Source organism: Hirundo rustica, chromosome 3 (genome assembly GCF_015227805.2).
Source record: "Hirundo rustica isolate bHirRus1 chromosome 3, bHirRus1.pri.v3, whole genome shotgun sequence".
NCBI classification, from domain to species: Eukaryota; Metazoa; Chordata; class Aves; order Passeriformes; family Hirundinidae; genus Hirundo; species Hirundo rustica.
Window position 1 is genome coordinate 79680300 of NC_053452.1, and position 26675 is coordinate 79706974.

The 26675-nt window shown below is 36.2% G+C and overlaps 1 protein-coding gene across 1 annotated transcript in view; it reads left to right on the top strand.

The window, feature by feature from the left end:
• RNGTT (RNA guanylyltransferase and 5'-phosphatase) overlaps window positions 1-26675 on the top strand; it is a 173669-nt gene that overhangs the window by 19114 nt on the left and 127880 nt on the right. Inside the window, exons 5-9 of the mRNA XM_040059755.2 lie at window positions 436-511; window positions 3673-3922; window positions 9544-9653; window positions 10420-10521; window positions 26373-26508. Of these exons, the coding sequence (XP_039915689.1) occupies window positions 436-511; window positions 3673-3922; window positions 9544-9653; window positions 10420-10521; window positions 26373-26508 (674 nt within the window). The remainder of the gene's footprint in view (window positions 1-435; window positions 512-3672; window positions 3923-9543; window positions 9654-10419; window positions 10522-26372; window positions 26509-26675) is intronic.

Below are 26675 nucleotides of genomic sequence, written 5' to 3' on the forward strand. Positions count from 1 at the left end.
GGCATCCTTTTCAATTTTGAGGTAAGGTAATCTAAATATGATTTTTTACCTTATGGTATGAAATGAATGCCATGCTTGTTGAATGCACTAAAAGCTCAGTTAATGAATTTGATTATATTGCCTTCTGACAAGCATTTGAGCAGATTTGTGAATCTTATCTATGTTAGCCATATTTCAATCACATTAAACTAGTGCTCTTGATTGTGATGAACTGAAGTATCCTATACCCCTGCTGCTGCTAATTTGCAGAAAAAATGTAGTAATTTGCCTTTTAGACTTATGTGCCTTATGTGGTCTGTGCTGCTGTGATGGGAGAGGAGATAACCCTTTAATGTTACAGATCAAGGTGGAAGGATCCCAACCCACACCTTTGGTATTAAATATGTTTGTTAAAACCACTTGCAAGTGATTATGCCCTTTTCTTGTCTTTTCTAGGTGTCCATTGTACACATGGTTTCAATAGAACTGGATTTTTGATCTGTGCCTTTTTGGTCGAGAAGTTGGACTGGAGGTAACTTTGAATATTAGTTCCTGCTGGGGATTTGTGGAATGTGGCCGAAGGGTTCTTCAGTATATTTCACTCATTTTCCTGACAGCTATGCTAATGTATTCACTATTGCTTGTTTTATAGCTGCCTAATAATCTTGAGTAAACAGCCCATATTAACATTTTCATATCATGCCTTGGTAGCTTAGCCTGTTGCAGTCAAGAATTCCAGGTCTGGTAGGTCGAAAGTCAGCTGTGCCTGCTGTGGGCCTTTAGCAAGATATATATCATATTGTCTCTCTTTCCCATGACATGTCCCACATTTTAAGTAAGAACGCAGAGTTCTGAGATCCCTGAAAGATTATTTTCTATACTTTTTTATCTTTTTCACATAGGTGTGCATGTAGGTTTTTGGGTCTTTTTGAGATATGAGGATAGTAACTGGAGCAACAGCAAAATTACATGCATACTTCTGAAGGATTGAGGGCAGATAAAGCCCTTGTTTCCAGCTTGCTTTTGACTAAAGTCTTCAGCATGCTTCTGTACAGACTCACCCATTTTTTTAAATCTTTTAAAAATGTTGATTCCTTCATACAGGGTAATTATCTTTTTTAGATAACATTAGTTTTAAAAGAAACCCCAAACCTAAACAATGCCTGTACCATCTTGTTGGACATAACTTTTGCATAACTTTTGTTTTGTAGTATTTACATTGCACTGCTTCTTTCTTGACAGAGTCCTGTGAAAGTTATGTTTCTTGTCAAGCCCATTAAACATTCTGATGATATTTCTCCTGTGTAGTTCTTTAAGTGAAGAAAATTCTGCTCCTGTTGTAGGATTTTCTTGTGACTGGACGTACAGTTATTACACTTAGCATACAAGTGCAAGCTGTTTGCAAAGAACTAGGTCATTGCTCTCTGCTAGTAAACCTGGAATAAAGGCATTGGAGTAATGGAGATGGAAAACCATTACTGATGGGTGGCTGAATCTTTGCAGGATCCTAGGTGTGTATAGGAAGTAGACACAGACACAAATGTCTTTATAGTATGATTCTCATTGTCCCTATGAATTAGAAAGTTTTTATGTTTTTAATCAAACAATTTAGAAGTAGCATGAAATAATGAGACTTAGAATTGGTCCTTTGCTCTGAAGAGGAAAGGCACTTGAATCTTTTTGGATGTCCTACTTTTATGCCGTCTCTGTTTTCAAACCTAGGTGGGAAAAAGCCTTAAAACTCAACAGCTGTATCTTATTGGTTTTGCTTTGGGTAGTTAATTGTATCAAGTTTGTTCATCTTGTCAAATTATTTTAATAGAACCTCCAGATATCCCCTGGTAGGAAAAAATGTCCACAGCAAACGAAACGATTTTGGCAAGATGCTAGTTAATGCTGAGCATTGTATCAAGATAAATCTAATTTGCTGTATCATTCCTTAAAACAAGGCACTGTTTCTTGCTAATGAGGAAATAAGATCTTCCTGATGGAAAAATCCATCTGTATGCATTCCTTAAGCGTATGATGTAGGAGTGTTGCTGCTGTATTGTGTACAGTGGGATATATTTTATAGTTAATTTAGTGAAGGGCCTGAAAGCTCTTCGGCTTTCTGACCAGTAAGGTCATAAACCTTTTTTGATTCTCTTCTCCACAAGTAATTTTTCCCAAAGACCGCTGTGTGTCTAGAACCTGGAAAATTGTTTTCTTTCAGCTAGGATTCTGTATTTGAAGTCTATGCCGCCTCTTTTAGCTTTCATTGCTGTCTGTTCCAGAAGATTATAGAGTTCTTCCAATATCATCAGAGAAAAATTTGAGCATTTTTCAGACCCCGTAACTTTTGGTTTGTTTTGTCCTTTCACTGGCATTCATTACAGAAGATGTGAAACAATTTAAGAAAGATAGCAAAGTAAAAAAAAAAGTCCTATGAGAAGGAAATTAAGAGTCTTAGAAAATAGCATGGGGAAGAAAGGTATTTCTAAGTAACTCAGACTCTTAAACTGTCATTTTTGAAATGATACCGTGTGATAGTGTTGCTCTGGGGAACATCGTGTTTTCTCTTACAAAGATCAGAGGGTTGAATCAACCTTACTGATTCTTAGATGATGTTTCTGTCTATTCTGGAAAATTTCCTGCTTAAAGTTCTCAGCTCTATTCCATACTGTACGGGTCAGACAAAAAAAAAAGACATTTTGAATTAAATATCTGAAAAAAAAAATAATGTCAAAGGGTGCAGTGTGTGCTTTTATTCCAGTTTTAAGACCTGTGCTTGTCAAGAAGCCTGACAGGGACATCTCTGTTTTCGTGGTTTCTCCTCTCCCCTATATAGTAAGATTTTAAAATGTTGATCCTGGGACCATTACTGCTCTTCACAGCCATGATAAATGGAAGACAGGATTATATCCATAATGTTTTTAGTTAAATATTTGCATAGGATCTATGAGAAGGGCAACAATAAAACCCTTGTGTTGTGCTCACTGTTGTATGTTTTGGAGAGTTTTCGAGTTGGCTGATAAGGGTGCATGACTGTTAGTTTTGGTTTCTAATTTTTGTGGTCCAGCTTCCAATTTATTTGAGCAAGATTAAGTATTAGGTGCATAGTAAAAGGGTTCTGAACCACAGCCCTTTTATGAGAAACTTCTGGAAAGAGAAATAATTAAAAAAGATTAGGGTGGTTTTTCCCAGTAGGATGGCAAAACCTCTAATAAGAGGAAAGACAGTTCTTATCAGAGAAAAATGTAATAATATTTGAATTTAAACATTAGCATTTTTTTCATTAAGTCTGTTGATATGTTTCTTTGGTCTTTTTTTGTGTTCATGGAGTTCTCAGGTATTTACTTGCATGTCACCCATTGCTTCTCTGTAGCAATAAAAAATAGTTTTATCTGTGATAAAATCAGCAGATCACTAGGAATTACAATAAGGACACAAAGCAGCCTGAGCTGCAGTTACGTGAGAACATTTTCAGTGCCTACAGAGTTATACAGAATCTAGTGCAAGAGCAATTGTTACCAGACTGATCTAAGCATGCGCTTCCAAATATAAGTAATATTTTTGCAATTACCACTTCAGAGTTTATATTGATTCTCAGTCCCAATAATACTTATGTTTGGTAAAGCATGACATGACTAAGACATGTAAATTAAGCATACAGAATGATTTTTTTTTTATTTTTATTTTTATTTTTTTGGATAGTATTGAGGATGCTGTGGCTACTTTTGCTCAGGCCAGACCACCAGGTATTTATAAAGGTGACTACTTGAAGGAATTATTTCGTCGTTACGGTGATGAAGATGATGCACCTGCGCCACCAGAGCTTCCAGAATGGTGCTTTGATGAGGATGAAGATGAGGATGATGATAATGGTAAAACTGGAGGCCCAGAATCAGAACCCGGATCATCAAGCTCTTCCTTTGGCAAGAGGAGAAAAGAGCGCCTAAAACTGGTAATTTTGATTTGGAACTTAATATTCTAATTGCTAAATGTAATTTCATAACCTCATACCCATCAATTACATCATCGTACATGCTATACAAGTGTCACTGCTCTTGCAAATGAGGACTGGAAACATTGTCTCTAAGGAGAAAAAATTGTAGGTCTGTTATAAACTTTTTGTATTTCCTTGTACTTTAATATTCACCACCTCAAATATTCCAATTGTAAAAATGACTCAGAAATTTTCTAATATAACAATTTTTTTAGATAGTTAAATGCTTTTTCAATTATTCAGTCTGTCTTTCAAGATGAAATGATATTAGAGTTGGGTGGAAACAGCTCTTGTTTTTTTTAGTCATGTGGATGAGTTAGAATTTTAAAAATTCGGTGTTTATTTTGGTTAATAGTCTTTCTTTGGGAAATTTTGTAGGATTGAAAATTGGATTAGCAAAAAGCAATATGAGCTTAAAAAAACCAAGGCAGCTTTGAAATTGTATTGTGCTCAAGGCTGGTTTAGCTTTATAAGAAATATTGCCCATCACTTTCTGTGATTTCTGACATACACCTGCATAATTCTGATGAAAGAAGTTACTGTAGTTACCATGATATAGAACTAATACTCAAGTACAAAGATTATATTTGTATCATCTGAAGACTAATGTCTCAGTTCTCTTGAAATTCCTGACTCGCTTTTTTATTTGCAATAAAGTAGGCTAGATTATTGCTGAGTGCAAAAATAGGGGTTTTTTTTCATAATACTGAATTATGTCACTTGTGTGCTGAGGTGTGGTTTTTTCCAGACACCTGGAAATCCTCATATTGAAATAGGCTGCAAAAAAGCATTTTATTGTTACTGCATCTGGTCAGCAAGGTTTACAGGTGAAGTATGGAAAATATTAGCCTGACAGGAATACAAAATCCAGTTTAAAGGAGCAAGATGAACTTTGAAAACTTTCTAATTATCCCTCATCTGGAATAAAAAATTTCCCACACCATAAAAACGTAGTAAAAGTATATTTAGGGGGTATGGCCACTTCCTCCATTAGCCTTGTAGTAAAACATTGATATCTAAATGTTTGTGGGGGAGCTGGAACCTTCTGATGCATTAGGAACTGAGGTATCACGATGAATTACAATGACAGCCTCTTTTCATCAAGTATAAAACTCAACTGGTCTATTTAACAGGAATGATACTGGCTTCCCAGGTTTTTTCTTGTCTGCCACCATAGTTTTGTTGAAGGCTGGAAGCTAAATTATACGAATAAGCATATTAATAACTAAAAGTTAATTATGAGTTAGATAATTTGTGAAAGAAAGAATCATCTAGTTAATATGCATATTCGTATAATTCAGTTTTGCAGCTGTGAAGGAACATTCTTTGACACGAAGAGGAGGAACGGGCAGAATTCTTTACCATGGTTCTTGGCTGGCAGATGGGACTGCTTCTTAACTCAGTAGAGATGGATACAGTCTATTTGTGATTCCTTGTAAATATGCGGTCTACAGGGGGAGTGAGTATCAGGTAAATACCTCTTCCTCAGATATTCTTATTTTACTCTCTGAAGGGCTACATTTTCAGTATTGTGTTGGTTTCCTGCAGCAGATGTTTCCACCTTTATAATTCATCTCTTTCTTGAAAGCCCAGGGGTAGGCAGTGTAAAGCTAGAGGTAGCTGGAGTGATAGTAGTGTTGTTAATTTTTCTCATTTTGACCCAAATCGTTGTGGAGATAGAAGAGAAGTTTAGTAGTGGATGAGGAGACAGCTCCCATGCATCTTGCTAGGGTAATGAGTAGTCAGAATCAACTGCCAGCTAGCCTGTGAAATGAAGTTAGTATGCTGTCCATTTCAGAAACTCTGATGTGAGAAACTTTACTGCAGCATTTTTCATTAAAACTAACATATTTTGATGTAAAAAAATCTTGACAGCCTTTCTTTCCTACACTACAGAAAATATAAGAATCATTAGAACATAAAGCCATTACAGTTTCCTTTGTCATGATGTGAAGGAAGTTGACACATACCAGAAAATCTTGTTGCAGTCTGAGGTGCCACACAGGAAATCCAAGCAAGTTTTGACTTTGTCAGTGCGTGCAGTATTGATTGTAGCATCAGAAGAACATTATTAACTGACACTTAGAATCTCATTTCAGGAAAAAAGTACTTCATTTTGCAAATCAGACTAAAAGTTATAATTCTGAGCCAGAGCCTACAAACCTTTTATGGGTCAAATGGAACTTTTACTGTTTGTTGGGGAGTGTTGTCTCTTCTAGTCCCACATAAGTTGCATTTTACGGGGTGTGAGATGCAGTGCTTCTGAAATGAATGGTGACATCTTAAACAATCCAGAAGAGAGGGTGGCTGTTAATGATTTTCTTGGTGATTTTGAGTGCAGGTATCTTGTGGTCATCTGTGAGACAGAAGGAAGCAATTAAACTCATTTGAAGTAAAGAGGATATTTATTAGTTAACTATCACAGTACATTGATTCTAAATATTAGTGACTTGAGGTTTTTCTGCCTAACCGACTCTCTTTTGCAAAGTTTAACCCTTGCACTTATTGTTCTGCCTGTGGCATCTTGAAAGATATGGGAAAAATACTATTTTTTGGTTTGGCAGCACCATTTTATGTGCTTGAATATGGGTATCATTTCCTTCTCCATGTTAAATGCTTATTAGTTCACTTTTTCCTTATAGTTCCTTATAGTATTTTTGTACTACTGACCTTTCTTGTTATTCTTTGTATTCTGTCATGTTGACTCATGTTTTCCTGACGCTGTGGTGCCTATAATTGAATGCAAGCCTCTAGTTGAGGCCATCCTTGTAAGGCTTAATAGGGAGAAATTAATTTCACATGTCTTAAGGCTAATATTTCTGTTTACATATCTCAACATAATTGCCTTTCACAAAGCAGAACAGTACTAATTCAGCTTTTGGTCTCTTGCTGCTTCCATGTCTTTTTTTCTAATTATCTACCAGTGTGTGTTTGTATAATTTCTTATCCATTATTAAGTGTAGAACTTTGTTTATACTGAATTGCACAGTGTTATTTCCAGCCCATTTTTAAAATTAAGGATAACACTGATCTTAAACTACCATCCCAGTCTGTATCCCTGTTACTAAAGTCAGAGGTATCACAAAAATAAGAATGCTAATAGGAAGTTTAGTGGAAATAAATCAATTATCTTATGCCTAGATCAGACCCTGGAGATTCTTCCATTTTGTTAGTGAAATGCTAATTCCTCTGAGCCTGGTTTTGAAACAGGTTACTTTTCTGTTTTATGGAAGTTACATCTACCCGACATTTTCTGAGTTCCTCTATGAGAACAAGATAAGCAAACAAATGAAAAACCAAGGCAAATGCATGCAATGCCAGTTCTGTGAAGCCTGTTTCATTATGAAAACCAAATGTTTAGTGGAACACCTTTGCTACTGAGTGAGTCAGTATAATTTTTTCTTTTTTGCTTGTACATGCCAAGAGGCAGTTACTGTGGTTTGGACCTGTGTTTCTAGGTATTAAATCTAAGCTGATCAGTGCAACTCCCTGTCTATCACTTCCTTCACTTTAGAAGCTGTCCCTTCCCGACATGTTTTGGAATGTTTCTTGTCTTCTGGGAGGCAGTCTCTGAGCATATTGGCACGCAGTCAAGTCTGAGTAGCTGAAGACAGCTCTCACCCAGGCCTGGTGATAGCTGCTAGGGTGAGGAAGGTGTGTTTGGGGCTCTTCCCACTCACCCACTCCTCCGGGTGGTGTTTAGGATATGAACCAACACAGGATGATCCACACTGCCACTTCTCCTTCAGCTGAAGTGGTGGGTGGAGAAATTCATGGCAAGTGGGGCAAGGTTGATTAGCACAGACAGTGTGAAGGTTGTGTAGTGCATGTAGTTTCCTTGGATCCTTTAGGGCTTATAATTTGGTTTAGTATCAGGTGCTGAGGAGTTGAAGTGCTCCTGGTGATCTTAGCTCTCTGGAATCTCTGCACCATGGTCTCCAGTGTTCTGTTTCCGAAGGCATTGGTAGCTGAACAGTAGGGTAAAAAACTGCACGGGTCTGGCTCAGTTTTAGCACTTTGTCCAAGGAATGTCCTCATGAAGCCTGGAGTGCTAAGTTAGCCAAGCACGAATGCCCAAGTGACTCACATTGTTTTCATAGTGCTGTGCCTTAGCTAGTGACTGTACTTGAAGCAGGTAATCTGCCAAAAACACGTTCAAGAAGGAATTTCATGTTTATTACTTTTTCTTTTCTGGAAAATCCTTCCTATTCCCTGCCTGTTACTTCAGTCTTAGCAGTCATACTCTCTGCGGTTATTCACAGAAGCAAGGCAGAACCATCTTTGTTCCCTGGTGCTCTTCACCACTTATCTGAATTCAGACAATGTGCTGGCCAGGCACGAGTAGCTGTCTGCCTCTCTCGCCCACTCCCCTGTGCGCTGTTGCACCGGCTGGTGCCCATGTAAATTGTATGGGGTGAGTGACACCCAGAAAGTCTCTGGAGCTCAAGGTAGTTAAGGTTATGAACCAGTATATATATCTTGAGGATGTTCTGTTCTCAGAATGTGATTTGGTGATGTGGCTGAGCCAATCTTAACTAACTGCAGGCTGTACTGTGGTCCTGCTTTTCCCTGCTTTCCCTTTGCTTCCCTTGTGCTGGCACTAGTACTGAGTTATCCTATGGTGAGCTAGTTTAGGATACTATTTTGGCAGAAGATTACCAGTTTATGATGTTATTTTTGCCAAATTAGTTCCTAGACTTGCTCAAGTGTATAACAGGTGAGTGCCACAGTGTGTGGAAATGCAGAGGAGAAAAATACTACTCCTTTCATCAGTAGTATTCAGCTAGATTTGTTAAAGCTAATTTCAAGTGTTTTAGAGAACAGATCTGAGATACTTGTATCTTCACATGCAGGATTCAACAGGTGAATAGTCATGGTTTGATCTTTGTGTGTGTGGAAAATTTATTTGATATTCTGTTGAATTAAGACTGGTTGATTTGAGATCTCCATAGAAATCCTTAATTTTGTAGGTTTGTAGATCTGATGGCTTTCATGTGTTCTGATATGCAAGATTTGTTTTTATTCCTCTTGGCATCAAAAGGATGTCCAAGTTATTTTAGAGTTTTATTTCCAGTTTGTTTTTTTGATCTCTACATAGGCTTATCTGGGGCATTCAGGATAGCAGCTCTACTTTAATTACCTGGTTTAGATTGAGAATAAATTATAAAAAATATATTTACACAAATATTTTGTTACAAATCTGCCGTTTATACTTTCTCTTTTGTTAAGTTTGTCCTAGATCAACTTTCTTGAGAGTACTAGCTAAGTAGTGTAAGTATTTAAGAACTAGCTATCCCTTCCTTTTTCCTTATCCCTATTGGCTTTTTTTTAAATTATATTTTTTTCCTTGTAAATAGCTCATTTCAGTTCCTGGGTTTATAATATGGCACACCTGTGAGTTTCCTGGCAAAGCTCAGCTAATGTATCTTGGCATTTGGAGGTAAATCCTTAAAGAATGTTTGAGCTAGTATTGCTCTAGAGGATTGTGAATGCAGACTTAATATTGTGTTGACATATTCTGATTTAATTTTATGAAGATGTTAATAGTAAATTTTTTAAATTTTTTTTCTTTTATTTAGGGTGCAATTTTCTTGGAAGGAATAACAGTTAAATGTGTGACCCAGGTGACAACACAACCCAAATTAGGAGGAATACAGCAAAAATGTCAGCAGTTCTGTGGATGGGAAGGGTATGAGAATATTTAGAACTTACTTATTTATACTATCTAGAAATGTGTTATATTTTGCAGAATGAAACTGCTCATTGTAAAAATGAGAAAAAAGGTGACTATTTTTGGATGGATTGTTTATTAAAAAAACCCTTGAACACACTTGGCAGTGAAAGCCTTGCACTGTACTATGAAATGGAATGATCGATTTTTGATGTTAAGAAATAAGATTCTAGAATTACTTTTCCATTGAGATAGCAAAATGTGGCTGTTTAAATTACAGATGTAGCCTAATCCAACTATTTGTGTAAAATTTAGCTCTTTCTCAAGCAGTAGATTTATTTATACCACTGCTGTTACACTTCAGTAGAGAGGTATAATACTCATTTTTATATAGCCAACTTGGATTTGTGTAGAATGCTAATGAAAATGTTGGTTTTAATGTTTATGATTCTGAACTTTTCCTTTCCAAAGCTGGTGATCCACACTACTTCCTAACTTGTTGATGCTTATTGTGCCTGTAATTTTTAAATTAAGTACCTTCTTTTTCAAAGTTAAAACTGCGAAGTTCCACATAATTTAGTGTTTTGTCATAAGCAAATAACCTTGTTCTTATGAGATAGGCTTTTGACTTCTATTGAAAAATACTTTATTGGAGAGGATGTTCTAACTCAGAGTTAACCTTGCAACAAGTCTGGTACAAGGTGTGACTTGAGTCTGATGTAAAAGATGTATTTACTTGACTATTTATTGCAGAACCATTAATAAACATGGTTCTTTTTATTAGGACTGGATTCCCTGGAGCACAGCCTGTTTCCATGGACAAGCAAAATATTAAATTTTTGGAGCAGAAGCCATACAAAGTTAGCTGGAAAGCAGACGGCACCCGGTAAGTTCATTTTAAATGAAAAAGCAAACCACAGTAAATTCGGTAGACAGTTTGTATTTTCTCAGGAAAGTGAATTTACTTGTCCAAAGGACAAAGCACAGCGACAAAACTGGCTCCAGAGATTAATTTTTATTCTGTCTTGGTATCCAGCATTTGCTGAAGTTTGTGGCCAAGTTTCTTTCTAGCAGCTGTTTTATACACTGACTGTTAAAGGGCAGTTACTCCTCTCCATAACCTTTGCCGCTGTTTTACACACTGACTGTTAAAGGGCAGTTACTCCTCTCCATAACCTTTGCCTGACTGTCAGCCACAACTTGCCACCAAGGTCTTAGAATAATCTTACATAACAGGGAGAGTTTGCTAAGGTGAAGACTTTATTTATAAGCTAAATTAAATCTTCTAATTGATCCTTCAGAAGCTGGGTAGTATTGGAAATTTTGTAGGGTTTTTTGTTTGTTTGTTTGTTTGTTTTTTTTTAATTATTCATACTGTGATCCTTTGTTCAAACACATAGTTCATGTCAGCCAAAGAGTCAATAATTTTATCTTCCCTCACCAGTTCTCTTACATTCATTGCAGGGTTGCCTTTTGTTTAATAACAAACTACAACCAAATTGGACTGACGGGGCATATGCTAAAGTTTTTTCTGAGTTCTTTATGTTGCCAGGTTTGTTGTCTTTAATAATGGAGTAGCCTAGATAATGAAAATCCTGGAGAATATGGGGAATTGGATGTCTTACAAGAGTTGCCAAGTGGCTCCACATGGAGTCAGTCAGGATTCAGGATAATTCAGCCAGAACTAAGCTGGCTTGTATAAAAAACCCAGACCCTTCAAGTGTCTCTCCTCTGTAGGGTTTGTGCTTCAAAGGTTTATTGCCTTGGTCTGAGCATGGCGTGAAAAGTCAAAGCAAGCTTGCAGTCAGTATGGCATCCAAGCATTAAGAAATGTGTGGGAATAATTGGTTTACTAACACTGGCTGTATGCACAAGCACTTGGATAGTGCAGTGCAGATGTTCTCAGGATGGGAACTTACAGCAATGGGGTATTGGGAGCTCGAGGCATATTCTCAGGGCAGCACAGGGCATAGGGCATTCCAAAGCTGCTGACCCTGAACAAATGAAGTCAGCCAGCTTAAAATGACCTGAAGAGTCTTTGTCATATCCTGTGCTATTAATCTGGAAAACTGATGTCTTATGTAATATTCTCATTTTCTTACACAAAAGTGTGGATGGGATTCCTAGGTTCTGCGTACTAAAGCAATTATACAGAACATAGTAGTGTACCTGGAAGACTGCATTTTGTGAAAGAAATTAAAATTACGTGTAATTTCTTGTAGAAATTTTCATTATTTTGAACATTCTATCCTGTGTTTTTAGTTTTAGAATGGTGGGAAGACAGAATGGATGAAGAACAAAACTGAAGGAACTAAATAGCTCTTTTAAATGTTTTCAAAACATAATAACTGGTAGTAGATTGTGGAGATACACAGACTGATAGGTATATTCAGAGAAGAAAATGGAGCTACAGAGATCAAATGTTAATGAAATTCACCTTAAATAATGTGAAAGAGAGATTAAAGATGAAAACCTGAGCTATTATTTGGACATTTAGACACTTTGCATGATTTGTATCCTAACCAACAATGAAAAATTATTATGATAATTTTTACATTGGACATGCTTCTAATTATTTAGTTGTTCTCCAGTGATCCAGACTCCATATGCAATTAAACAGATATTCATTAGTTATTCGAATGCTTGTGTTGACAGGCGTGACCTTTTTGAATTTAATATTAAGACATCAGTTAGTGGAGACCCATTTATGGATCTCCTGCTTACATTATCTGGAGATGGAACCCCTGTCATCAAATATCTCTGAAGCTATTCTATTAAAAGTGGTTTAGATACAGCAGTCTAGACCTTGCCTATTAGAATATTATTAGGCTTGAATGCTTTTTTTGTTATTGTTGTTGTTGCTTTGTTCTCTCTGTTTGCTTAAAAAGCAGTGTTGTTTTGTTGACCCTTTTGGACTTAAAGAGAAGCAGATTCATAAGTAATAATTTTTGTTATACTATCTCACTGAAATAAAACGGTTTTATTTTAGTTAATAGCAACATTTGTTCAGCTTAGCCAAACTTCTTAAATTTCACTATTTGTTAAATACCTGTATTTATTTCTGCAGCAGAAGTTTATCCTAGAAGTTTGATGACTGAAGCATTTTTTTATACATTCTCTCAACTGTTACGCAGTGTCGGTCACTTCACTAAGGACTTCTACTTTTCTTCAAAAGCATTTGCTAATCCTAGATTCTGATTGGAGCTGAACCTCTCATCCTCTTTTTTAAGAGCTATCTTGGTTTTGATTTTGTTGCCTTTTTTTTTTTTTTTCCCCCCTGTTGTTTGGGATTTTTCTTCAGTGGTAGAACTGTGCATGTTTTCTTGGTTTATAGCATTGTTGTGTTTTTCTACCCATAATTTTAGAAAAAGTATTTCCCTAAGTAAAAGACCATTATTTCTCATATAATGTTGACTAAGAATGTGAAATCTTAAATTATTTGGTAGTGATTCTATGAAATATCTTGGGGAGATTTACTGGAGTATTATCTTACATATTTTTGTAAGTGTGTGAGTTCTGAGTCTGGTTTCAGTCAAAACTGGTCCTCCTCCATTCTTTTGGAGCTCTGAGTTCAAAATCTTTTGGCTTAGCCTTGCCTAGCCTGGTCTGTTGTGATTTGAAGGGTTTGTGCCTTCGCTGTGGTCTTGCTTGTTCTGTCCCTGGTTTCCAGGGCCCTTGTTGTGTGTGTGTGTGTCAGCAGGGCGCACCTGATTCTGCTCCAGCATTCCTTCTGGAGCATGTTTGTCCCAAAAGGAAAAATGCGATATGAACAAATACTCCTCCCCTCCTGTTTGTAAATGCCAATGTATAAAGATGTGTATATTTGTATCTTAGATTTGGAGAAATGAACTTTAAATGAAAAGATCTGTGAAGCTCATTTAGCATAGGTACTCTTTGGTGAAATATTTCCTTTTTACCAGCTACTTGGTTGTATGTAAATACTGTGTGCAAACTCATGCTGTTTTGGAGAAAACCACCTCTAAAATCATATTGGTTTAAATTATTATTATTATCTAAATAAAAGTCACTGAGCTATTTTGACTGGTTTGGTGTAAATTCTCTGGGTTGTATTTTTTTGTTGGTTTTGGGTTTTGTTTGTTTGTTTGTTTGTTTTGTTTTGTAACAGCAATCAAACTATTGGTGTCATATAAATAATTTCAATGCTAAATCTATTCATAAGCCAAAGGGCAAATTTCCCACTAGTAAAATCACGCCTTTCGGCTTTGTTGAGACGAAATATATGTTGCATGTTAACCGTACCTACAAAGTAGATACATCTTTACAAATGGGTCCAATTTTGCAGTGCCTTGTTTCTGAAATAGTAGCTACTGTCTGAGTAAGGTAATTGTAACAGCATGTTCCAGGCGTTGCTGGATGACTCTGCATTATCAGCTTTGTACTGTAGAATGAATAGCCCAGGTGGGTAACGGCTTGTTGTATCCCTTCATATGGATCTCATTAATACTGGTTGTAGCAGATGCTTGTTCTAATGAATGGAGCTGAATGTTCAGGCAGGGTAAAGTAATGAGACACCAGTTCTGAAGAAAAGACTGCTACCACGAAGAATAAGAAAAAGCTTAAAAATGGCTGTGGAATAATTTGAATCAATACAGCCAAACAGGACTAAGTTTTACAATGGTAAAACGTGACCTGCACCTGTTAAGGGGAGTAAGTTATTTTCCTGCATTTCTATGAGTACCTTTTTTATTTTTCACATTTCTACACATGCAATTTTAGTGAAAAATAATAAATATGATCATAATATGGCTGTTCAATTATATTAAGGCAGCTATTTTAAAAAATGCAGAACAGGTAGTTCTTGCCAAAGGCTGTTAAATTTGAAAAATATTCATGCGAATTTGATGGCTTGCTATATCTAAATTTGAATAAGTAGATGCAGAATAAAACAGCTCTTTGAGAATTGCTGCTAATTATTTAATGTGCTTGTAACAAAATAGGTACATCTGTGAAGCTGTTTTTTTCTTTCATGGTTAGCAAATTGCATTTACTTTAAAAGAAAGGCCCATTGCCTAAGTAATTAACTTTTTATTGTTATCCTAATACAAAATAAAAATAGTAAATGTACACTTAATTCTGTACATTTGTACACTATTTGTACATTTTTACAATTACCATGTAATTGTATCATAAAACTGATGTGCATTTTTTGATTGTTTATTAATCAAATAAATTTGATTTATCTTGAATGTATCAATCAATCAATAAATATATGTATGTATAGAGAGTATTGATTTATAGTGAATATAATTATTTTGATTTAGTTACTTTATTATTGAACTTGTGATAATTTCCTAGGTTTTTTTTAGTTGAGCTTTTTGTAGAAATTGAAGAACTTTTTTTTTTAAGAACTTTAAAATTATTGGCAATTGCAGCCTTTTCAGAAATATATTTGTGACCCTTACTTGAAGGAAATCTACTCAGTATATTTTAGGATAACTTTTTCTCTAAATGTAATGAAAAGAAGTTTGAAGTTTCTCTCTGATTTCCATGGCTCAATGATTTTTCTTTCCCTACTGTTTGTTCCTTTACATGATGAGCTGAAGCTTACATTCATAACTGAGAAATTGCAAATTCTTAGTATGATAAGTTATCCAAAAGTCATTTGGTCCAGACTAAATTGCGACAAAACCATCACTGCTAAAAGAACAACTCTTTAAAAAAAAAAAAAAAAAAAGAAGAAGAAAACTGAGAAACAGATGTTTGTTTTAGAAATTAAGAGGTAAAAGGTACTAACCCAAAATTAGGTGGCAAGGAACCAAAATGGTTGCCTGTCTGCAAACGCTTAAAGAAAAGATACTTGAATGGGTTCATGTAAAAACTATTATCCCTGAGAGAGAGAGGAGAAAAAATTGAGACAGTAATGAGCATGAAGGAGGACAGAGAAGATTGAAGAGTAGTACTAATCCAATTAAATCCGAAATCTATACACTTGAGAACTCATTATTAAGAACAAGAGACCAGATTGTCATGAAAGCAGATCTGGAATGTCCTGGGTTTGCAATGGAAAGCTTGTCTCCTGGGAACAAAGATATTAATGTGGAGTTCAACTTGAAGGAGACTATTGGGAATGAGAAAGAAGCCATAGATTAATTTTTAGACTGTACAAATTACATGACAAGATTCTCATGGATGTGAAATTTCCTGCCCAGTAGTGTAAAATGAAGTAGAGGTTTGCTCAGTTGATAGTGCATTCTCCCCTAACTTTGAGGAGGAGGACAAAAATGTAGGGTGTTGAGATTTTCAGACATCTTCAGAAATGTTGTTAGCAGGAAAGTTAAGGGCTGTTAATCACAACAAAGCATTTATGAGTAAAAAAGAGTGTTTCTTGAGGTATGAATACTCTTTCCCTGGGCACCAGGTAGCTACTGAGAAAGTGAATTATTATAAATTGTGTTTTGAGTGTCTTGTCATTGAGTCATGTTTAGGGTTAATAAATGTGGTCTTGGAGTAAGGAAGGCATGTTGGCCTCCTAATCATAGGATAGGTTGAAGAACCCACACAAGAATCATCTGGCTGCTTTTAAACTACACCTTCTTTTTCTTCTCCCCACTTATCTTGAGAGATAGACTTAAATATTAATCGGTTTTACACCATAAGTCGGTAGCATTTTGTATCTCTTTCTCTGTGGCTGTGGCATATTTCAGTGGTGGGAAATTTTAAAGGATGGAAATATTCCAGAGTTGTGCTGAATAGACTTTTCAGGACCAAATGGATTTTTTAATAGGAGTGACAGGTTTTGTGAACAACTGGGCTTAACCCAAGTTATTTGATTGCAAGTTAAATGAGCTTGATTCAGTTGTGCTTATATAACTATCAGCAATGGGCAGAGCCTCAACTGGTAATTATATATCATTTGTGTGTATAGGAAAGCCATTCTTCTGACATTTGTATTATTTTCATTGAATGTCTCAAAGAAATAGTTGTAAGGGTTTTTCTATTATTATTTGCATGATATTGTCAAAATGGGGTTACACTTAAAGAAGAGATTTTGGATTACTTTAAATATTTAAAGTTCTTAGTCCAGTCTTCCAGTCTCCACACTGTGTAAGTTTTTAAGGTCGTGGGGGAAGAAATGCAGCTTTTGTTTACATGCCATTGTCCCTTGTGGTCTTCATAACTATTTTATCTATTCTTTAGGGGAAAACAACCTCACCCATTTTAAACTAGTTCCGTACATCTGCCTCTGTAGATGCATGAATTTTGGTTGTGAATGAGGCTGCACTCCATGCGGAATTTATTTCACTGACTTTACTTTGAATAATATACCAAAGTGGAGATCGTATATATTTTCTCTGGAAACTGAAGTTGTGAAAGTTATTGAAATGGCTTCAGTAAAGCTTTTACTCCCTTCCAGTCAAGATTAAAAGCTCTAAATAAATAGCTTTTATAAACTAAAAGTACTAGTAGTTGTTAGGAACCTGCAGTTTAACTTTGAATGTTTAATGATAACATAATGTCAGAAGCTTCTGCAAAAGTATATTAAGATCACATAAATGGTTCAGGATTAAAATGTATAAAGTGCCTTTCTAATGATTGCTGAAAGGACCAATTCATGTTAAGTACTGATGTTAAGCACTCTATACAGCATTCCTCTTAATTTTCTGAGAAGCAGATGCCTAATTCATGGTTTTATTTTGTGCATTTAGGTAGGAGAGGAGAAGGAGATGGGATGGGAAGACAGGAGTGATATGTTTTGACACTAGAGAGTTGGAGGTTCAGGAGCTGTGAGTTGTTGCTCACTCTCCATCTTAATAATTGTCCCGTACAGTTGTGTTGGCCAGTAAAATTAGGATTATAACACTAATACTTGCCTGTTTTCCACAGCATTAGATCCCATAAATATTGTATGCTTACTTGAGTTTTTATTTGAGAGTGTAAAAATAAAACTGACAAATTAAGTCTGGGTTAAGGGCATTTCTGGTCTGTTTGGCATGTCCCCTGTCTCTAAGTAAAGATACTCTAGCTCAAGGCAAGGAAGGTCTAGGACAAGGTGGCCTCATTATCTCCACCTGTTGCCGTGTTGTCCCTGCTGTACTGGCAGTGAGGGCATGTCTAGGCTTTGGCTAGCAGACTTTGACAGCAGAAAAGGAGATGTCAGGTTTTGATAGCCAGACTTGTGGGTATTACCAGATAACTCATTCGTTTTGTTTGACTATTAGTTTTGAACCAGGAGAGGTCTCTCTTAACTGGGAGACTGTCAGTCAAATGAGGCAGCCTAGAGTGTCATGAACTGTTGGACTAATATATGGAAGCATTGGATATAAAAATATGTCTGGTTTTGTGTTTTTTTTTTTTTTTTTTTTTTTTTTTTTTTTGGGGGGGGGGGGCTGGTGATGATGTATTTATGTATTTATTGCTAAGGCACATCCATATCACTTCGTTGCTTCTTCATCTCCTGAAATCTTCCTTTTACAGTCATTGAGTCAATTCAGAGGAATGAAAACACAGGTGTGACAGAACACTTTATCCCTCCTCTGGATCCAAATTGGCTTGAATGGCCAAAGAAAGCATTCTTATTCTAGGCTGTGGATTCTCATTTATATGTGCTTGCAACACTCTTTCAGGACTCTGAAAGAAGGGCTTTGTGTCCCTTCCTCAAGTGTTTTAGGAGCACTGCTGATGAGATACTGTACAGGAAGTATGTTGTGTGGAGCAGGCCTGATAACTTCACAATTCTGAAGCCTCTTGACAACACACAAAGTTTTATGGTCTTTGAAAAATGCTACCTAACTGATTATCATATGTAACTATTTGAGTATTTAAACAGATTGTCTTATAAGCAAGCTCTTTTGTTTATTTATAAATAGTTAATGCATTATTATGCATAATAGTAAATGCTTATTATGTAGCTTGTGCTATGAATACTCATCTTAGAATATTCAACTTAGTCCTAAAATGTTCTAATAAGATCCAGATAAAGGATGTACCTGCCTCTGTATCTGATTTTCAAGCAACCAGTATCAGTGATTACTGGCTTATTTATTTATTTTCCTTTCTCCCAGACCACTTTTAATAGTGGAACAGTACATTCTGTGCTGCTGGTTCTCCTGAGGGGGATTGCAGACACATCCCTGAAGCGTAACGGCTTCTGTTCAGTCAGGGGAGAATGACATTCAGTTTGTGAAGCTGACCTATACAGATATCTAGGGCATCCCTTTCTCCTGGAGCTGGTCTATTCTGTGAGCACAAATGGCAGTTGTGTTCCTGCTGTGGCTTGTGCTGGTGGTGCAGGCAGAATTGACCCAGAATATGCTCTGGCATAAATCAGTTCCAAGTTAAGGGGATCTCCTTTTTCAAAGCTGTGTTACTCTTTTTGTGACTGCTCTGTTATGGCCCTCCTTGAGAGACATTATGGTTCACTTGCTTGGAGAAAGAAGCAATGGAACTACTTTACATCTAATGCTAAATTAATTTGGTATTCTTTCTTACATATTTTTAGCCTGTTGCTTCAGGCATGAATTTTGCCCTAAACCTCCAAGATATTTTTAGACAAAGGTTTGTGGAGTGGGATGGAGCCTAAGAAGTTCAAGCAAACTTGAAAATCTATCTGCAATAAAAAATGAAGATAATAATAATAACAACAACAGCAAAAATTACAAAACTATTCAGGATTTCTGTCAAGCTCGAGATAGAGTTTGTTCCATTAATCTTCCATCTTTAAAAAAAAGTAATCAGAACATTATACCATGCAGTTGTTTTTCAACAGTATTCCTATCGCTAATTGAGAAGTGCACTTAGCATTGTTAAAATTTGGGTGAAACAAAGAGAATCTAGTACTTAAAATTAATCTGTTAGTATACAGGTTGTTATTGGGTAATAACTTTTCTAGCTTGTTAACAATTCTTTTGTTTTACATCAGACAAAATGTGCTATAAGAGCTCCTCAAGTTGTAGTAGTTGTAGTTTAATTTACCCTTCATTGTAAGTCACATAATGATTACAACTTTAAATTTAACCCATAAGGTTTAATATCCTTCTAAAAATAAAGAAACAAAACCCCCTCAGCATGCTACCTTAATTAAAACCCTGGAAGACAGACAAGAAAAACACTGTAACTGGATAGTCTTTTTTAACCTTGCTAAATTCTTTATTTTACCAGCAGTTTCACAGTCTGGTAATACTTTAGATAGAAAATGTAGTTTTACACTGGTTTTGAATTAATTAAAGCATCTTTATCTTTGATTTATAAAACAGGAAAAGCTAAAGTTTAAATTCAGTCTCAACTGCAATACTTTATTAGGAGAAATTGTAGTAGTTTCCACAATTCTTATGCATTTTTCCATGGTCTTTTAGCGTTGCCGTTGTCTTCTTTATTAAAAGACTTCCCCAGGTCAGGGGATACCAATAAGTTGTATAATGATGCAACATTGTTTCTGTATTTTTCACTGCTCTGTTCCTTCTCTCACCTAGTTATTTGTTTGCTGATTTGTTTTGTTTTGTTTGTTTGCTTGTTTGGCCGCAGCTGCTGTTCTGTGCTCTCACGAGCCGTAACAAGTAGATGCTATATGAGCTTTTTCAGCTGACAGTTAATTTAGAACCTTGTAAAGTGGAGAAGTTTGGTCACATCTCTTCTCCTCATGGCTGTGGTATCCTTTGGATATCAAAACTTGCACTGTTTGTTGCTGTATTTTGGGCATATTGAAGATTTCTGTAGTAAATGTCATCTGCAGATCCACTGCCTTACTTTTGATGATGTTCAGGGCCATAACACTCACAAAATAACTCCTCTGGACCTTGCATTGTCAAGAGGAACAAATTAAAAGGGAAACTTGCATTCAGAGTTTAAAGGAGAGTGGTGGCAGGCAAGAATATGGAAAAGATTTTGATGCTGAGTGAGGTAACTCTGGAGGAGACTGAGGAGTAGTAAAAATAATGGAGACTGAAAAGCTGTATAAACTGTGTGGTATCTCTTAACTTACAGTGGTGACTTGACAGGGTTACTTCATTATCTGGAATACCACCTCAACAAATCTTGTGGAAATTAAATTCTTTATTCTCAAATAAGCAGGGTGATTGGTGAAGAGCAGTTGTTGGAGGACTTTAGAAGACATGTGGATGTGACACTTTGGGACATCGTTTAGTGATGGACTTGGCAGTGTTAGGCTTACATCTGGACTCAATTATCCTAAAGGTCTCTTCCACCTGAAACGATGCTGTGAATATCAAAATCAAGCATAGCCATTCCTTTGTGATGTGTGAGGTGATCAATAAGACAAGAAAGTTATTTTTTTTCTCTACTAGCATTGTGTCATGGCATGTGAGCTAATGATTCAGAACATGAGGCTGGATGTTGGAAACCTTCTGATTGCTCACTAAATTATATGTTGGTGTAGCAGATGAAGTAGGATAACTTTCTTGACTGTGACATAAATATTGGAAAGCATTCATTTTGCTTAGGAAAGATGCAAGATAAAATATGAGGAATAACATTTTATTTTCCTAATAACGGAAGAATAAAAAATTTACAGAGCTCAGATATGTTTAAAAAATCACTACAGGATTGTTAAAGAATACTTCTGGGCTACTGCTGAATCTCCTGCAGATGCCCGGTCAGAGTTGTCATGATGAGCACACTTTAACATCTAATGCAAGCTTAGTGTCTTGACCTCCATAAAAAGAGTCTAACCAAGACAGTTTTGAAGCACAGGGTCATTTCATCCCACGGAAACACCTTACAAATGTGGAAGATAACCAGAAGCTGAATTCTACCCCATTACGAGGGTGGAGAATTGGTGGAGCATTTTAACAGGCGACAAATCCAGGTACTTCTGAGTGTAGCAAGAGATATACAAGATACATTTATGTACTAAACAAGAGCCTAGTAACAGTATTTTAATACTGAAGGGGAAAAACAAGTCTTGATTTTAGAGGCTAAGTTTGGATCAATCATGCTAAGGTTTTGCTCTAAATTTAAATAATTATGATTGTAATGAGAGGTAAAAATAGATCAAAAATGCAGGTTTTCTCTTTATTAAATGACAGATTTGGTTGCCCTAAGGGTAGTAGTTAATGGAATTACTCAGAATTACTGTGACTGAGGAGCATAGTCTGCAGGATAGAAGAGAAATGGGATTTTCTCTGAGTTCAGCCATTTTGGTAGGAGTGCATATGAGGGGAAGATTGTGGTTTTGACCTAGAAAGACTCATGCTTCTGGACTTTGACAAAATTTCTATTTATTAGAGAGAGTGAGGCTGAGAAGATTGCTAGAGTTCTAAGTTAGATAAAGAACAGATTGAAAGAAAATGACAGTGGATGGTTTTGAAAGAAATTGCATAAAAAGCCACAAGTAGAGATCCTGAATATTAATTTTTTATTATCATTAAGTATTTTGAAACAGAATCCAAGTATGTTCTGATAAACAAATAAGAGAGATCAGCCACTGAATTCACTGAGGAGCAGAATAATAAAACTAGAAAGATATTTAGTGTATAAAATGCAAGGTCATGAATGAGAAATATTGGAGCTGGAGGCTGTTAATTGGAAATGACTGTCAGTCATAATCTAAGAGATTTTTTGGTTTAAAATGCTGTGGTGACTGTTGATAGCATACTTTAACCTAGAAGTAAGCGCAAGAAATACAAAGTGTTGGTATACTCAGAGCAGACTAACTTCCAAAGGTCTGTGTGTGTGTTTTTAAAAAAAATTATTTGGAATTTGGACTGTTGAACACATAACTCTACAGCAGCTTCTGCATGTAGCAAGCAGCATTTCTTGCTGGCTGGTGTGCTGTGTACTCCTGCAAATGACAACGTGTGCAACTTTGGAGAAGGTGTTTTGTGACAGAACTGTCAGAGTGCTGATTAAAAAGACATAGTTTCCTTTTGTTTACACATTGAAAATAATATTGTAAGTCTTCTTGTAAGTTCCTCTGTTAGTGTCCGTGCATCCAGACTTTGTCATCCTTGAGGAGACATCTTTTGAAGCAGCAACCATTGCCAGCAGCAATAAATAGAAGAAAGCGAGCTGAGCCTTCCCATTTATTGGCGTTTAGGGTCTTTTGCTCCACATGCTACAGGCCAGCTTCAAACTCTTCTAATTTGAATTTACTCTAAATCCAGCACAGTCTGGATTCGGGTAGATGATAGATGACCTCCTACTGTCAGTGGATAAGGAGCAGTCATTAATTTTCATTCTCCTAGCCGTTTCCTCAGTGATGCATCTGGCCAGAAATTGAGTCTTTCTTGCCAGGAGGGAGTGGCAGGGTCCAAAGTAAAGCACTCATGTGACTTGGCCTCATCTTAAGTGATCCATCTACAGAGGGGTGACACACTCGTGATTTTGAAATCTTGCCAATCATAAAAGGAAATTAAGAAATTGAAAATCATATCTGCAGCAGGATTTCGTTGTTGCCTCTGCGTCAGTGAGCATATTAGAGATGCTAATTGCTGTTCGGATTCGGGTAATGCTTATTTGTGTGGGAGGGCAGCACTTTCACAAGACTGAATTCCAGGCTGTGTAATGAACTCCCTTCGGAATGGAGAGCTGCTATGTATTTTGTGTTTAGAGCTGGTGAAGGAATTTCTTATATTTTGCATTCTTTAATGTGATAATACAGACACAGGCATATTTAAAAAGGAAAATGAAAAAAAACCCAGCGACAGCAGCACTGTGTTGAAATAATCTACTTTGATATAGCCCGTCTAAAGAAATACTGCAGGGCAAAGAAAGCTCCTAGAGAATCTGAATTTTTAAGCTTCCTTTGAAACAATATTTCTAATCCATTTGCCATTTGTAGATTTTTTTTCAGAAAATTACTTGTGTGTTGAGCTCAAGCTCAGAAGATAGGATCTTAAAGTTTGAGGAAGCTGTGTTATACTTTTATATTATACCTAAGGTTTTAAAACTCCTATAAAGCACAGAATTAACATATGTAAGCTTACTGCCGAGGTGGTTGCTGTCATTTTGGCTGAGAGAAAGAAGTTAAGCATAGATAAAGCATATCACAAAATTGAAGTCGGAGGCAAGACTTCTTTGAATATATAGGCAATCAATTTTGTGGTAAATGTGTTTTGGCAAGCACTGCACCATGTGCAGTGAGGTACTGTGTTGGGAGAATATTTTCAAATCTAGTTTTGTGAATCCTAATAATTTGGAAAAGAGGGCAGAGGCCAGACGTTCCAGTGGGTGCAGGGTTGGATTTAGAGATTGGGAAAGGCAGTTCTGTTCTTGTTCATTAATCTCAATGACAGTAGATTGACAGACACCAAGTAATTTACCTTATTTTATGCATTAAGTAATATCTTCCTGAAATGTACTTTCAAATTTAATGTTGAAAAATGCTAAACATCCACATAAAGGAGAAACCTCCATTTTTAACTTAGAATTTTCGGTGTAGCTCATGTCAGCTTCAAAACTGTATAAAAACAAAAAAAACCGCCACCACCACCAAACCAAACTCAACTGAAAATGAAAGTCTAATAAAATTATTCTTTTAGCTTGTGTTTGGGGCCCAACTGACGTGGATTGCATGATACAGGATATATGGAGGCAAATGAGCCTTCGATACAGGTGCCTTTATTTGGGTATGCTAAAAATAATTGATTTCTGAAGAGAAAACTTAATTTGATGGTTGTATCTTTTCAAGTTTAAAAATTAAACTTATTAATACTCTGGTAGGTGATTTGGAGATCTGTTTGTCTAATGCCAAGAACTGTCACTCTGCTAATGAAATTTTCATCCTATTTCCTGAATTTTTGTGTTAATAATAATGTCCAGTTAGAATTCTTAACAGGCCTTGCCTCAGAATTAGAAGTGAATGAAAAGTAGCTTCTAATGAAACTTTGGATTTTACCATTTCTATGACTAGATATTTTGTCTGCTTGTGAGAATTATCTGCATGGATGCCATGACCCTCTATTTGTCAGAATTTCTTGTTTTATAGTGATTGCACTGACAGTTTTGAGAGATGGTGTTTGTAGCTCAAACGTGATTCTCTACTGCCATGTATAGTTTTCAGAGGTGAATGAGCAGTTCTGTTCCTGCTCTTATTGCTGCTCTGCCTTTGTTATTTTATCTTGTCTGGTTTTACATTCGGATTGAGCCATCTGATGTAGGACCATGTCATCTTGTGTGCTTGCCCAGAATCTAAAACAATGGGGTCTGGTTACTAATTGGAGCTTTTGGGTGCTCACACAATAGAGGTAATTAGTAATAAATGTGCAGCTGTAATAGCAAGTAGTGTTCACAGTGAGCAGTGCAATGCATGACAGTTAAGTTCCTGTGTTCTGTCTCTAGTGAATGTGTCTGAGAAATCATTGCTCTTCTTTCTTTGCCTTTGTGGTGCTGCCCAGATGCGTATTCTCTATTCTGGTGTGTTTGTCTGCTAATACCTTAATTAACTTCTTAAAATGTAAATGGTCATGGTACCTTAAAAAAATATTCAGAAATGTACTGTTCAGCAGTCCACAAGATTTTTCCATGAATGCTTGTAGTGTCATCTGGAGAAAACTTTAAACCTGATATTGAGCACATGAACTTAAGCTTTTCGAGTGGAACAAGCAAACAAAAAACCTCAACCAACCAACCAGCTCAAATGCCTCATTAATTGATAAATTCAGTTTCACCAAAACCTTGCCTGTCTCTTGCTTCTTACACATTTTCAATTGTTAGCTGCTCATAGAACACTTCTGTTTGTCAGTCCATCCTTGACCAATTTTTTCTGTCTTATTTTGGTAGTAATTAGAATTTTGATAAATTTAGTTGTTTGGATCACATTCAGAGTTTTATTTCAATAGTTTATTAAATTGGGAGAGTAGAGGAGTTTTCAGCCATTCAGCTAAAAAACCTAAAAACCTCAAAAAAACTACTTTCAAAATGAGACATATCTGGATCAGTTTAATATCTTTCTCAAGCAGAGAACTTGTTCAAATTCTAAGCTGGACAGGTGTATTACCATGAGACCCAGACAGATGTGCCTACATGAAAGTAGTTCACTGTCCTGAGGTGAGATTGTTTTCTGTCTTCAAACTCAGCCCATGCTGTTTCTCAGCATCTCTCTGAAGTAAGATATGGAATCATAGAAATCATAGGATCATAGAATGATTTGGATTGGAAGGGACCATCCAGATCATCTAGTTATGAAGGAAGATGGCATGAAGAGAGGTATGCTTAGCAAAAACTTTGTTTCCACACAGAATACCTGTGAAAATTCCCTATGGGCTTTTAGAGGGCTGTTACATGGACTTGTTTGAAGAATTGTAGCCCTGAATAGTTTGTCCATGGGAAAGGAATATCTGAGGTGTGGCCTGGTTTAACTCCTGTAGCAACTAAGCTCATGCATCCTGTAACAGGATGGGGGGAGAATCAGAAGGGTGAAAGTGAGAAGATCAGGGGTTGAGATAAATGTAAAGAAAAATAAGGATTTTTTACTTCTTTCCCATTGGCAGCCATGTGTTTAGCCATTTCCAGGAAAGCTGAATTTCATCATTCACAACGGTGACTTGGGAAGAAAAACACCATAACTCCAAATGTCCCCTCCTTCCTTCTCCTTTTCCCATTTTTTACTGCTGAGATCAGCATCATATGGTCTGGGATATCCCTTTGGTTAGTTTACAGGTTTAAACTTTTAAATGTAAAAAAATCCTTTTAAAATTTTTTTTTTTTAATAATATCTGTCATGATTATTTTTTTTTAACACTTAATATAAAACAAAATAATAGAGATTTTTGAGGATATACCTGTAAATATAACACTGTAATCTTAACTCTGCCTTTGCAGGTACATGATGCTGATTGATGGCAAGAATGAAGTTTATATGATTGATAGAGACAATTCCATTTTTCATGTATGCAACTTGGAATTTCCATTTCGTAAAGATCTTCGCACGCATCTAACAAACACTCTTCTAGATGGGGTAAGGAGCATATTGTATAATTGTTATACAATTTCAGTGCTGTTTGCTTTTGTTCATAAACATGGCCAAATTTTTATGCCTGGATCGGTGAATCATAGGATTTCAGGAGGAATATAAGTTCAGTCACTGGCTGAATGTGGGAGTTGCTTTTTGTAAGAAATTACTTA